This window comes from Leptodactylus fuscus, chromosome 3 (assembly GCF_031893055.1).
Source record: "Leptodactylus fuscus isolate aLepFus1 chromosome 3, aLepFus1.hap2, whole genome shotgun sequence".
Taxonomy (NCBI): domain Eukaryota; kingdom Metazoa; phylum Chordata; class Amphibia; order Anura; family Leptodactylidae; genus Leptodactylus; species Leptodactylus fuscus.
In genome coordinates this window covers 47,261,486-47,276,209 of record NC_134267.1, presented here as the reverse complement: position 1 = coordinate 47,276,209, position 14,724 = coordinate 47,261,486, and the positions used below count along the sequence as shown (strand labels likewise).

Sequence of the window (14,724 nt, the reverse complement as noted above, 5' to 3'; positions counted from 1 at the left end):
GGTCTGTGTGGTTTCCGCAAGAAAAATGTGGAGAGAAAAATGCTGCTCCATTCAAGGGGAACAGAATCCTCGAAGGCAGAGGTGAACCGAGGGTGAATGTGAATGAGTCCTGATCCACTTGAATACAATCTATTGTTCTCTGGTATCAGCCATATTAGCAGAGACTGAAATGTTCTTCAATGGGATGGCGGACAGAAATGTCACAGTAATACCAGCCCTTAGGGGGTCTCACACATATACCTCCATTTCTGAGAAACCATGTACGTAGATATTCGTGCCTACTTTAAGTTTAGTACTTCTATAAGAGGTGCTGCAGCAGCTGAGTCTTCACATCGGAGCATCACAGGCGTCTCCTCCTCCACAACATGTCGGAGGGGTAATAATAAACCAGGAGGACACAATGTAAAGCAGATGAGCAGAGCCATGGACGACACCCCCGCCTCAGCCCTGCAGAGCCCCTCCCTGCCACCCGCAGCTGGAGGAGGGCGGACACGCTGACTACTCCATAGGATGGAGCACAAATCCGGGTGTCGCTTCCGTGTGTGTGTCCTGACAACCCCTCCTACCTCAGAGGAAGAGGCCCGGCCGGGGAGAGCTGTGTGACTGGATGGACGGAGGCTGCCCTCACCTGCTGCCACAGCCATAGTCAGGACTCGGCTCTGCGGGGATGGTCGGTACAGGCAGTGGCTGACACTGCTGCGGGGGCTTCTGTGCTAATGATGTGCGCTGGCCAGTAGGAGGCGCTGTGTATAGTCAGGCGGTGTCATTCAGTGAGGAGTCTGCACATGTCATCGCACTGAGCAGCATCTGGAAGTTTGGGCTCTGCACCTGCACAAGCATAGTGTGAGTGTGAGTGTGAGTGCTGCACTGACAGGAAGAGCAGTAGTAGTGCTGACTGTGCAGGATTCCCTCATGGCTGCCCCCAAGCTCCTGTGTCTCCCCCTCCTCTCATTGCTTGCTCTGCTGCTTGCTTACTGGTTTCGCCATGTGGAAAAGGATAACCTGCAGGACCGCCTGGATACAGTGCTGTCATCTCTGCTCCGGGCTGAGCAAAAAGTTGGTTTGGATCTGGATCGACCACCTCGTATAGCAATTGGTGAGTCCAGTATGTGTATGTAGTCGTCTCTCACAATCGTGTGTGTGTGTGTGTGTATGTATATATATATATATATATATATATATATATATATATATATATATATATATTATTTGTGTGTGTGTGTATATATAATAATTGTGTGTGTGCTGAAGTGGTTCCATCACTATGGACAGGGTACCTACTATTTTGTGGTGGCATAAAACACAACTATGATGGACATGGTGATACTTTTCCCATTTACAGTTGCTTGTGCTCTCACAGTATACAACGGCATACAGGCGATTGCTATTCATGCATTTTTCCTGAGTACTGTTCTACTAATGATTACATATATGCTCACTGGACTGATATACTACAGATGACCTAGTCCGATGTCTTGGAGAACTGCTTGTATAGTACTCGCCTGTAACCTGCGTACTGTTCAAAGAGCATTGCGGCGAGAAGTAACTCCGAAAATGGCTATGGATTCCCGGTATTGTTGGACTGTCCAACCGAAGGATCCTCTGACAGGTCCAGGTGCTAACACTATAATGTAAAAGTAAAAGACACCCAGATTTGAAGGGAACTGTGGTCTATTTCCTAGGGCTTGTTGGAAACCTTTTATCTGTTGGGCCTAAAGAATATCAGTCTGACATTGCTTCACATATGTGAGTTGCTGTAGTAGTATCAGGGGGGGAGGGGAGACACTTGTTTGATTATTTTTGCAATTATTAATGCTTCATGCACACAACCGTATGTAATTTGCACAATATACAGCTCAGTGTTTGCGGTCCGTGTGTCTTCAGCTTTAGGCCATATGTCCAGACGTTCAGTATTGCATCAGTGTGTCATTTTGTATTTGCAGATCTGCAGTCCGATGTCACATGGATTCCATATTTATGATGTATGTTTTCTGTGTCCCATAGGCTCCTATGGGCTAGTCCGTGCTGCAAACACTGAGCAGAATACGACATGCTATAAGCTTGGTGACAGGTACTCACAAACCAATGGATAACACGGGCCTATTGCAATGAATGGGTCAGTATGCTAGCTAGCTAGGAAGAGCCAGGATAGAACAAGGTCATGTGCATGAGGCCTAAATCACAGATCTATGACATTGCAAGACCATAAGGTTGGGTTAGAGATGGTATCTGACTGTATGGTAATGTGAGTGCGCTTGTGGGGTTATTGGATGTAAGATGATGTGGTGGTGCCCAAATATGTTATCTTTATTGGTATCACACAAACATATTCTGCAGAATATACATGTACAGATAAAATCAGACGTTACAGAGGCTTATATACACATCTGCATTTTCCAGAGCTTGGTCACAAGAGCTTACAGTCTAACCACACATCCAGGTAAATCTCCATCCCCCTAGTACATCAGTGTAGTATTACACAGAGAGGCTGCTTATGTAATAAAGTATTGCTAGCCGTGATTTAAGAGCTCCCGCTATAGGTTTTACTATAGCTGATGGTTGTGTAAATTCACACCTCACCTATGGTATATACATATGTGTCCTTTATGGAAGGTATTGGTCATTTGCTATCCTGTAAACATATACAGTGATCAATGAGCAACGTAACAAGGGAGGGTTCAGAGGTCCAAATCACTGAAACCCGGTGGTGGGGGGAAGAACGGCTGAGTCATGGAGAGGAACGCGTTATCACTAAGGGAATTATTTCTCTGTGGTCAGCATTAAAGTTGTATTGTGGTCACAAAGTTATCACCTACATAATAAATGGATGAAAACTGTCTGATCCGTGGGAGTCCAACCACTGGGGAGGGGTCCCCTCATCCATAAGATTGCAGCCTTGACATTTTTCGCAGACCACGTATACCGTATATCCATTAATCTGTGTCTTCATTCTGACTTTTTTTTGAGGGGGAGGCACTACATCAATAGAAGTCCGTGAAAAAAAACAGATGGACTCCGTATGTCATCTATTTTTCATGAATCCAGGGACATTGAAAAGTACAGATAAATATTTAAAAAAAATAATAAAAAAATCTGTTTTTCACAGTGATCTGTTTATATAGTGACACATGCAGTGTATCTCGAGGCAGGAAAGGATGTGTAGTTTTGTAAATGAGTAGCCATTTATGTCAATGTATATAGTGTACAGTCCAGGAGTATAATCCACTATAGATGTGCACTGGGCTTCATACATTTTTCAGTAATGTAGTGTTAAAATGTAAAAGGGACGTATTTGTCAGTTGTCACTGGGCTAGTCTATATAAACCATATCCCCAGTTCTCGCTCATCTGGTTTGGTGCGTTTCTCGGTATCGCTTCATTTCCATATGCAGTTCCAGAACATCTATAATCCCAGCTCTTATGTAATCTAAGAAATGACTTTGTCATCTAAACCCCTCAGTTCCTTCACATAGACACTGATCAAAATTGTGCCAACCCCAAAACATGTAGATCAAGCGTTCAGCCTTTTCCCACAGTTTGGCGTCACACTTTGATCCTGTTGCAGATCATCTGTAGGAGACTTTTGGTCATCAGAGTATTTTTATGTAACATGGCCAAGGTTGCAGACCCTTTCGGGGTTCACAACAGCCAAATTTAGCCTGTCCAAAAACTTTCAGCCTGTTGGACACTTTAGGCCACTGGTTGTATGACTTGATCTGCTGAACTGGGACGATCAATTCCCATAAATGTTTTTTTCATAACCCGTTTATGCCTAGAGTTCCATTATTGGAACTCACAAATATATAGCCTCTGGCATAAATGGGTTAAACTAGCCCACATATCGGCCAATTGATGTCGATGGTGGGATTGTTCGTCCAAGCAATCCCGCCAGATTGGCTGCATGCCGGGCGTTCAGTACCTTCCAGAGGAATTCCACTTCATAGCAGGACTTTAAGGGCCCGTGCGCATGGAGTTTACGCGAGCGTATTTTAGCATAATACACGTGTATAGTAGAGATGAGCGAGTACTGTTGGGATCAGCTGATCCAAACAGCACGCTCCATAGAAATGAATGGATGCACCTGGTACTTCTGCTTTGACGGCGGCCGGCCGCTTAACCCCCCGCGTGCCGGCTACGTCCATTCATTTCTATGTGAGCGTGCTGTTCGGATCGGCTGATCCGAACAATACTCGCTCATCTCTAGTGTATAGAATACACGTGTTAAAATAACACTCCCATTGACTTCAATGTAATCTTTAACACGTGTAAAAAAAATTTCATTGAAGTCAATGGGAGTGTTATTTTAACACGTGTATTCTATACACGTGTATTATACTAAAATGCGCCGCGTAAACTCCGTGTGCACGGGCCCTAACTCTGGGGGACCCTTTCATCAAATCTCATCAAAAAATATAGATCTGTTGTATGACTGTGCACATTAATAATAAGTTCATTCATGGACTTGGTTCACATCTGGGTTTCCATTCGGGGAGTCTGTTTGGGGACCCCCGAACGGAAACCTATCCACATAAAAAAGTGGTTGTCTAAGGAAATGTCAAAATATAACATGCACATGGATGTGGAGTGATGATGGGATCATTTGTAGGAGCAGTCCCACCACTAACAACACCATAACCAATCTGCTTTTGGCAACGTAAAGTCTACATATTCCACCGTCAGCTGGACTTGGCCTTTTTGGGATGTACATGGCCAGCTTTAGGGGTGAGAATGTAGAGGTTTGGGTGCCGCATGAGGCTCAGACTATATTACTGCTGGTAGGCCTGGACAATGAAAGAACTCTAGCGGTAAAGATTTACTATAAATGCAGAGATTCCTCCATGTCAGTGAGATCTCTGTAAACAGTGAGTACATTACTCAGCTTTCTCTGCTTGAAGATCCAGTCAGGCAGCTTTCTGTTGCTTTAGGGATTTGTTTCCTTAGCCGTCCAACCTAGAATAATAATAATAATAATACATTTTATTTATATAGCGCCAACATATTCCGCAGCGCTGTACAATTTATAGGGTTCAGATACAGACATACATAACAAAGAACGTCATTTCACACAATGGGACTGAGGGCCCTGCTCAAAAGAGCTTACAATCTATGAGGTAGAGGGGGTGACACAAGAGGTAGCAGGGGCGGCATTGCTTATACAGTGTTCAGACAATTTTGTGCATTAGGAATTGTGATAGGCCTGTCTGAAAAGATGCGTCTTTAGTTTGCGTTTGAAACTGTAGAAGTTGGGAGTTAATCTGATTGTCCGGGGTAGAGCATTCCAGAGAAGTGGTGCAGCTCGGGAGAAGTCTTGTATACGAGCGTGGGAGGTTCTGATAATAGAGGATGTAAGTGTTAGGTCATTGAGTGAGCGGAGAGCACGGGTTGGGCGGTAGACAGAGATGAGGGAAGAAATGTAGGGAGGTGCGGCATTATGGAGAGCCTTGTGGATGAGAGTAATAACTTTATATTTTATTCTATAATGAATAGGCAGCCAATGTAGCGACTGGCACAGACCGGAGGCATCGCTGTAGCGTCTAGCCTGATAGATGAGCCTGGCCGCTGCATTCAGAATAGATTGTAGAGGAGAGAGTTTAGTGAGGGGAAGACCGATTAGTAAGGAATTACAGTAGTCAAGGCGAGAATGAATCAGAGAGACAATAAGTGTCTTTAGTGTATCTCTGGTAAGGAAAGGGCGTATTCTGGAGATGTTTTTGAGGTGGAGGTGACATGAACGTGCGAGTGATTCAATATGAGGGGTGAAGGAAAGGTCTGCGTCAAATATGACCCCAAGGCAGCGGGCATGCTGCCTAGGAGTTATAGTAAGGCCTGAGACTGCAATGGATATATCAGGGACAGATCTGTTAGATGGTGGAAACAGTAGTAGTTCAGTCTTAGAGAGATTTAGTTTCAGATAGAGCGAGGACATGATATTAGAGACAGCAGAGAGACAGTCACTGGTGTTCTGTATGAGTGCAGGGGTGATGTCACGGGAAGATGTGTATAATTGGGTGTCATCAGCATAAAGATGGTACCTGAAGCCAAATCTGGCGATGGTTTGTCCAATGGGGGCTGTGTAGAGAGAAAAGAGCAGGGGGCCGAGGACCGAGCCCTGAGGAACCCCAACAGCAAGGGAAAGAGGAGAGGAAACAGAGCCCGCAAATGATACACTGAAAGTGCGGCCTGAGAGATAAGAGGAGAACCAAGAGAGTGCAGTGTCATTGAGGCCAACTGAGCGGAGCATAGTGAGGAGAAGTTGATGGTCAACAGTGTCAAAAGCTGCAGAGAGGTCCAGAAGAATAAGAAGAGAGAAGTCACCATTGGATTTAGCCTTTAGTAGATCATTAGAGACTTTTGTGAGAGCTGTTTCAGTAGAGTGCAGAGCGCGGAAACCAGATTGTAAGGGGTCAAGCAGAGAGTTAGCAGAGAGATAACGGATTAACCGAGAATAAACCAGGCGTTCCAAAAGTTTAGAGATGAAGGGGAGGTTAGAGATGGGTCGATAGTTAGCAGCACAGGATGGGTCCAGGGAGGGTTTTTTCAGTAGCGGGATTATAACAGCATGCTTGAAGGAGGATGGGAAGATTCCAGAAGAGAGAGAGAGGTTAAATATTTTAGTAAGGTAAGTTGTGACAGCAGGGGACAGAGATTGGAGAAGGTGTGAATGTTTACTCAGGCAGACAATGGATTCATCAAATTCTCCGTAATTCGCCATTTGTTTCATACGTGTATCCTATATAGCAGGCAAAACGTATTTTAGATTCACAGTAATCTATAGTAAAGCGCCTACAAAATAATAAGACAGGTTATGACTGTATTGCATTAAGGAGAGGACATATTGTATATATGTATGACAGACAGGTCAAGACTAAAACATATAAACCAAATGGTTTATGAACAACAATTTATGGGGGTCCGTGCGGACAGGCTGGCAAAGACATCAGAGATATTAGATACTGGAGATTTTGCTACAACCAAGCAATAGTATTTTCCCTGTAGGGGCAGATGAGGACTTGCAGCTCTCCAATATCTAGTTCTACACCAGTTACACAATACCGTTGATAGTTTCATGGAAATGTATTTCAATGTCAAGTGACCTTATCCAAATGACTTACAGGTCGGCTTAATCTTCTTGATTTCTCATCTTGCCATTTACTATAATGTTTGCTTGTTCCCAATAAATCACATTCTATTCTTTGCAAATGTCTCTGTAAAACTTTCCTTTTCTCCGTGTAGGTTTTGGAGGTTGCCTCGACATCATAGTAGATGGAGTGGCGTTAATGCAGGAGGCCGCCATAGAACCGAGCTACAACCCTATCCACCATAACTTTATAGAGACGGAAGCACAACTGGCTGAGAGCTTTGCATACTTCTTTCCTCCAGGCGCTGCTTCAGAGTAAGTAACTTCTTCCCTCAAGCCCCTTACGCAGCGAACAAGAGAAAGGAAGATCCCAAGTGCCCCATGTGAATGGCGCAGTAGTGGGCATGCATGGCCAACGCTCTGTTTACTGACTTATTGACATTGCCGAATATAATGTTCTGTCAGTCATGTGCAGTAGCCATGCATGTACCGCAGCACTCCATTTGCATGGAGCCTTAAGGGACACTGGGAACCAAGTTGCAGTAATGGCGTCCTGCCACTATACAGGGCATGAAGCGATCTGCTTCTGCATCCATGCACTGAATGCACCCCTGAATAGCTGATCTGGGCAGGGGTTGCTGTCAACCCCAACTGATCAGATACTCTGTCCTCCATCATAAAACAGTCAGCGGCTCTCCACTTTGGCTAGAAGAGGGTAGTCCATCTAGGGGTTGTGCTCATGAAACAACATATTTGACTATATTTTGTCATCTTCCATCTAAACAGGCGATATGTGTCCAATGAGACCTTGTTTAGGAAACTTGTAGATGCATCAAAAAGACTTTCAGAAATGCGCTGGGCTCTTGGCGGGAATGCTCCAGTTATGGCCAATCGCTTAGCTGCTGAAGGATGTGACATTCTCCTTGGGGGACGTCTGAGTACAGAAGAAATTAGTGTCTTGTCTGAACGAATCACAGGTAAGATGCCATGATAAATAATAATTCAGTGTATTATCAGCATAACCCAACAATAATAATTGTCAAAAGCAGAAGATTGGAAAAAAGTGCGCTGAGATCTGTTATTGCTCCGCTTCTATCTATTAAAGAACAGTCAGAAGTGGAAATCTTGACCGTTATGTGAACAGAGCCTTAAAGGCAATGCTGACTTTTTAACTTTTTTATTTTTTATTATCTTGTATGTAATATATTGATTCACTGGTCACATAGGGGACATTATGTTGGGGGCCATGAGTGAGGACATTTATCTATGTGTTAAATGGCCTTGCACCTAGTCCTATGTTCCTGCCGGAAATAAACAGGTGCCAGAACAGTTTGGCAGTGGTTTATCTCCCTGTGCATGCTCAGCTGGTTTAAGCATACATGTTTATGGAGAAGATAAGATAGATGTTGGCCCAACTGTATGCTTATGTGTACAGTATGGTCAACGTTAGATACAGTATGTCAAGACCTGTGGGTGTTTTGCTTTTTTAATAATAATGTTCTGCATTCATAATTTATCCCCCAACTCTGGCGCTGTCATTTGTAATGTCGGGGACACACAGGGATTGATCACAGCTATATAACATAGAAACATTGTGAATGAGATTTCTACAAGTCTCATCCACATTATTCAATTAACACCCCCAGCAATGCAGTTGCACCATGTGAAGTATTACGGCAGAATTAAACTAGTGTCTATTGGATTTTAAGGCTTTGCTTAGCACACCACAGCTGAAAAATGCTGCAGAAAAGACCACTGCTCTTTTCATAGAACGTCCACAGAAAACACATTTCTGTAGATATGATTCACATGCTGTCATTTACAAAAACACACTTCCGCTGCAGATATTTTTCTGCAAAGTGTGGACAGGATTTGCCAGAATGGCTGCCCTAGTTTGTGTGACGATATATATCATATAATTCATATATGGGATTTTCCAATAAACAACCTATCACCTGTCTTTGGGGATTGATATCCATCAGTGGTTGGCCAGAATGGGCTCTCTAAATCAAGGGGCATAGGACTAGATTACCTAGAATTGTAGTTTATAGCATAATATTCAGTGCGGAATCCATAACAATAATCTGTAATAACCACGCCATGTGAGGACTTTGTTTGGGCATTAATTAATTTCCTTATTCGCAGTTGCTGGCGAACCACTAACAGATGCCGACATTCACCTCATAATGGAATATCCAACTGGAGCTAAATGGGGAAATCACATATCGCGTCGTGCCAACAGGTGACCATATACCACATTAATATACCCAACTTAATTTGAAAAAAAATCAAACAACAAAAAGCCACAACTTTTTATTATTGCGGCTATTTGGGGGTTAAACCGGGTTAGCAAGGGAAGCTATCTCTGGCAGACTTAATAGAGATGAATGAAACTGCTTGCTCAACCTGCGGCTTCATGCATACAGTTAAAATGGGACCCTGTTCTCTGGGTCTGTGGGGTTCTCAATGTTGAACCCCCACCCTTCCTCCACCAATCATAAGCCCAATTAAAGGAGAAAGACAATTGCTTCTTTCACACACGTGTTCTTAAATATAAGGGGTCCAATTCCTGGAATCGGGTTCTATTGCCAAGGAAAGTTTCCTCTGATCACATATATCCTCTGCTGTGGACAAATGTAGTCCCCCATAGAAGACGATACTTAGAGGTTTTCTGGGAGTGCTGTGATCTCTTCCTTGGATATCAGGCACAGCGTTGTACATTGAGTAGGGGCTATGCGTGGTATTAAATCTCAGCCTCATTCACCTGAATTGGACTGATCTGCTGCCGTAACATGTGACGTTATTGGTACAGGGAATGGCCTGCAATGCTTATTAGTGTTGTGGCCTTTTCAAAACCTGATTGACGGTGGGAGTCAAATACACGACACCCCCAATCACATATTGAGGACACATCCTGATAATAGGTCATTAATATGTAAGTTCCAGAACCCCCCCCCCCCCCCCCCCCTAATACAGTATATGGACAGTGGTTGTCTTCATGAAACAACTACTATATCATAGGGCTTAGGTAATCGACAAATACCTGCAACTGACCATTCTCCAGATAACTGACACAATTTTGGGCGTTTCTTATTTCGGTTCGGTTCTTGCGTTATTCCCAAGCTTTTTCCTGCAGTTTTATTCGGACTGAAAATCCGACCTATTATTATACTGTGGAGTCTCCTCCGACAGCAGAGTATAAGTAGAAGCCTGGGGAAGGTGAGCAAACCATAAAAACCGTGTTACTCCCCTCTCCTTGGCTCTGCCGCAGGCTTCTGAATTACATCAGGGACTGCTGAGACCTGTTTTTGGGCCTCAGGGGTCATGTGGCACCATGAAACACAGATAAACACGTGATAACTATGATCACACAACATTGCATGACCAATCATGACGCCCTGTGACTGCTAAGGCCCAGTTGCTCTCCTCAGCGGTTCCTGATGTAATTCAGGGGACCTGAAGACAATCAGAAGTAGCATCGGAGCTCAGGGGAGGTGAGCAACACTATTTTCTTTGTTTGCTCACCTTCCCTGGGCCTCCACTAACTATGCTCTGGGGTCTTAAGAGACCCCGGAATATAATATCGTTAATGATCTGAATGAAAACTGCCTAATGAACCTTGCAAGGTTTGCCCAACACATACTCAAAAGGGGTGTGGGTTTTAAAGGGTGTTGCCTAAATAGCTATTAATCCTAATCGGTGCCATTACTAAAGGGATATTCTGTATTAAGAAATGGATAGGGGCTTATTAATGCATGTGTTTGGTTTTACACAGGTACATAGTGCACAGTGACTCTCACAATCCATTGATTGATTCCCTGGAAGATTTTCAATCGCAACTGGCAGGTTTCAAGCCCGATCTCCTTGTGATTGGGGGGTTACAGATGATGGACAGCTTTCCCTTTAAAGCAGGTAAGTTCATCCAGACTGTAAAACTAGTGGATTATGTAATAATTGAGAATTTTCTGTTGTGTCTTTTACAGATCGTGGTTTTGATCTGCTTTAGTTTATTTCTGGGAGCTGTTAGCTCTAGAGATTGTACATGGTACAGATCCACATATAACACACTTGCCCCAAACTACTTTTTTTTTTTCTTTTCCCTATCATTTTTAATAACTAAAGAAATGTATTAGTCTCTAAAAGGTTCGCCATCACTGCTCTGAGTGCTCAAACTGCAACCCAAAAATTCCTAATTTATTACAAAGTGCCAACACGGCAATTTAACCTTAATACTGTTCGGATCGGTAGTGTACTGACGGTTTGTGATAATATCACTTGTCTGCTATAAAACAGATACTTTGTGGCCCCCACACAGTACCATTTGTCCCACAGTGGCCCCCAAATAGTACAATTTGCTCCACAATAGGTCCCACACAGTACAATTTGCTGCGCAGTGGGCCCCCACACAGTACAATTTGCTCCGCAGTGGGCCCCACACAGTACAAAGTGTTCCACAGATGGGTGTCCACAGAGAGGGCACTGAGTGCCACCTCTGGCCCGCGTGCCATAGGTTCGCCATCACGGTTTTAGAGTATTTGAAGGGATCGTGCTATTTTCTGATACAGTTCTGTCTTTATCTGACAGGTCAGCGTGAAGCCAGACTTAGAGCACTTCAAGAAATGTTATTGTCCATGGACCAGAATATTGGTAGCCACTTCGAGATGGCCTCTTTTGTGGAACAAAGTCTAATGAGGGATTTGCTGGAATATGTAATTCCTTACTCTGATTCTTTGGGTATGAATGAACAGGAGCTTCCCAATCTGCTGAGTCTTATTAAAGGAGGAAACATTACAGTGTTATCAGACCCATATCCTCGTGTGGCCTCCATTCTGGACCAAATGCGGGAACTGTATCAGCTACTCCGATCCCAAGAACCTAAAAAGGGTCAGAGACAACTGACCCGACTACATGTACACACTTTAGCTTTTCAAGCCATGATGGTGACCAAAGGATCTATGTGGAAGAACACAATGTCTGCTACGGCTAAGGCTTCTCTGACGGCCAACAGACATGTGTGTGGATCTGCCCGGATTGACACACGCAAGGCCAAACTTATCATGGATGATTCTTTCTCTGTCAGCCGTGAAATGGGCAGCCAGAGGATACCTTTCAAAGAAAGCCGCCCGGTGTCTTGTTGGGAAGAGGAGACTTATGAAATATGTCTAGCACCTGTTTTGGTCTGTACTGAAGTATTCCAAACCGCAGGTGGCGGAGATAACATTTCTGCTGCAGGACTTGTGTTGCAAATCTAAATTTGCTTTATGGGGTACACAATGACTGACAAATCTTACCAAACTGGATAGCTATATTTCTGATGCTGCGAAATAAGGAAACGTTAACAAAAACTGACATGATCTGAGCCATATTTAAATTCTGTTACCTTGGAGAACTCATTGGGTTTACCATCTTAACCCATTCTGCCTTCACATCAGGACAAACTCATGCCTGCAGGAACTCATTACATCAAAGGGCAAAGCTTGTCATTTAAAAACTTAGAGTAGGTGAAATGCAGGAGACCTGGACTTAATAGGGTATGACCACCTTAATCCTGTATGGGGCATCCACAGGATATGCCATATAAGTCTGATAGGTGCACGTCCCAGAAGTGAGACCCACTTCTCAAGAAAAAGGGACGCCCAATACCTGCCTCATGACTCTGAGAATGGAGAAGTGGCCATATTTGCATGGATATCTACATTTATGGTACTTTTTAAAGGTACAAAATCTAGGCAAGCATGCGTGGCCAGTAATCTATATCTCACATTTATGGCATATCATGTGGATATGCTGTATGCAGGGTAGGTATACCGGGATAATACATTTGATGACTTATCTGTAATATAGTTCATCACTATCAGATTTGTGGGGATTCAATACCTGGCTATTGCAGACAGTTGGTTACAGAGGTGATGACTGTATGACTCCCTCCCCACCCCCCACCGATCTGATAATGGTAACCTATTAAAGAAAGTCTATGAGCCGTAAATTCATTGTAAAATTAATCCGAGTACCTTGTAGAGGTGATGTAAGTTTCCAAGTATTGCTGCGTTATTTAGCTTGCACATTCCTTGGCTTCCTTGGGCGTTTGGGCTCTGCTCCAATGTCCAGGACCAAATACTTTGCCCCTGATTTACATATGTATATAATGGTGATCTACTTGAAAATAGGGCTCCAAAGCTGAACAACAAAGGCATATTTGGAAACTGTAGAATCACCTGCACAATTTGCTGGGAGTAGGTTCATAAGCAATTCAATGCTGACAGACTCCATTTAATCTCCTAGAAAACCTTAAAGAGGACCTTTCACCACTTTTGGGCACATGCAGTGTTATATACTGCCAGAAAGCCGACAGTGCGCTGATTTCAGCGCACTGTCGGCTTTCCCGATCTGTGCCCGGTGTAAAGAGCTTACGGTGCCGGTACCGTAGTGCTCTATGGTCAGAAGGGCGTTTCTGACCATTAGCCAGAGACGTCCTTCTGCCTCGCGGCGCCAATCGCGCTGTACAGAGAGCCGGGAGGAACGCCCCCTCCCTCTGCTCACACAGCTCGTCCGTAGACAAGCATTATCAGGAGCGGGAGGGGGGAGTTCCTCCCCACTCCACAGTGGGGAGGCAGAAGGACGTTTCTGGCTAATGGTCAGAAACGCCCTTCTGACCATAGAGCACTACGGTACCGGCACCGTAAGCTCTTTACACCGGGCACAGATCGGGAAAGCCGACTGTCGGCTTTCTGGCAGTATATAACACTGCATGTGCCCAAAAGTGGTGAAAGGTCCTCTTTAAGCATGTTGTGCGCCGTTCCCTAGCAAGAAGTGTCTGATGTGAACACACATGTTCTGTGTATATGTTTTTATGTTCTTTTAAATGAAAATCAACATTCATTGTATGTTTCCGAATGTCTTACTGTTTGGAATCTTTCCGATGCATTCTGGACCATTTTATCTGTTTTATTCCTCTCATCCATGTAAGGACCAAGATCTTAGTTTTGACTCATTAAAATTTTAATTCTGGTCAGAAGTGACTGTCTTGGGTTACATACATCTGTATCTTCATTTATAGATCAGTTTCTTGGGATTAGACTTGAGCAATCAGATTTGTCATGAGCCGAGTTCAACACAAATATTCCAAATTTGTTCGATTTTTAACTAAACCAAATAACTATCTCAGACAAACTAAAATGGCCAGCACTACATTTATCACACAGTAAAAAGAAGTCTGCATATGTCTGAGTCACTGTGACATTCTGGTGTCACCTTACATCAGCTGACAGCTTCTCATCCAATAGTCAGTGGCAGGTGGACCCCTTACAGTGATGATGTAATTTACAGTATATGGAGGTGTTGTGGGGTGGAACACAAGACATATCAGTGATGGTGGAAGTAGGGGATGGATGTGTTATTTATCACTGCATGAAATGGAGCACGGCAAAGCTTGCAATACATCTAGAGAATCTTAGGAGTAGGAGAAGTCGAGCAAACTTTAGTCAGATCTAATCAATTACAGGCAAATTAGTAATAAAAATCTTGAGTGGGGGAGAATCTTTCTCATTGTGTGAACGAGATTGCTGCAGAAATACAAGATCATTAACCCTTTTCATATCCAATAATCTAATTTTGACTAATGTCCCATGTTGCAGAAACTCTGCATTT

General features: G+C 43.7%; 1 protein-coding gene across 1 annotated transcript; it reads left to right on the top strand.

The window, feature by feature from the left end:
- Positions 1-428: 428 nt before the first annotated feature.
- Positions 429-13,410, top strand: LOC142197321 (ADP-dependent glucokinase-like). Its single transcript, XM_075267518.1, has 6 exons — positions 429-1,096; positions 7,233-7,392; positions 7,864-8,054; positions 9,223-9,319; positions 10,853-10,989; positions 11,662-13,410. Exons 1-6 carry the CDS (start codon positions 913-915, stop codon positions 12,327-12,329), a joined length of 1,437 nt encoding a protein of 478 aa, XP_075123619.1. The 5' UTR covers positions 429-912; the 3' UTR covers positions 12,330-13,410.
- Positions 13,411-14,724: the final 1,314 nt, after the last annotated feature.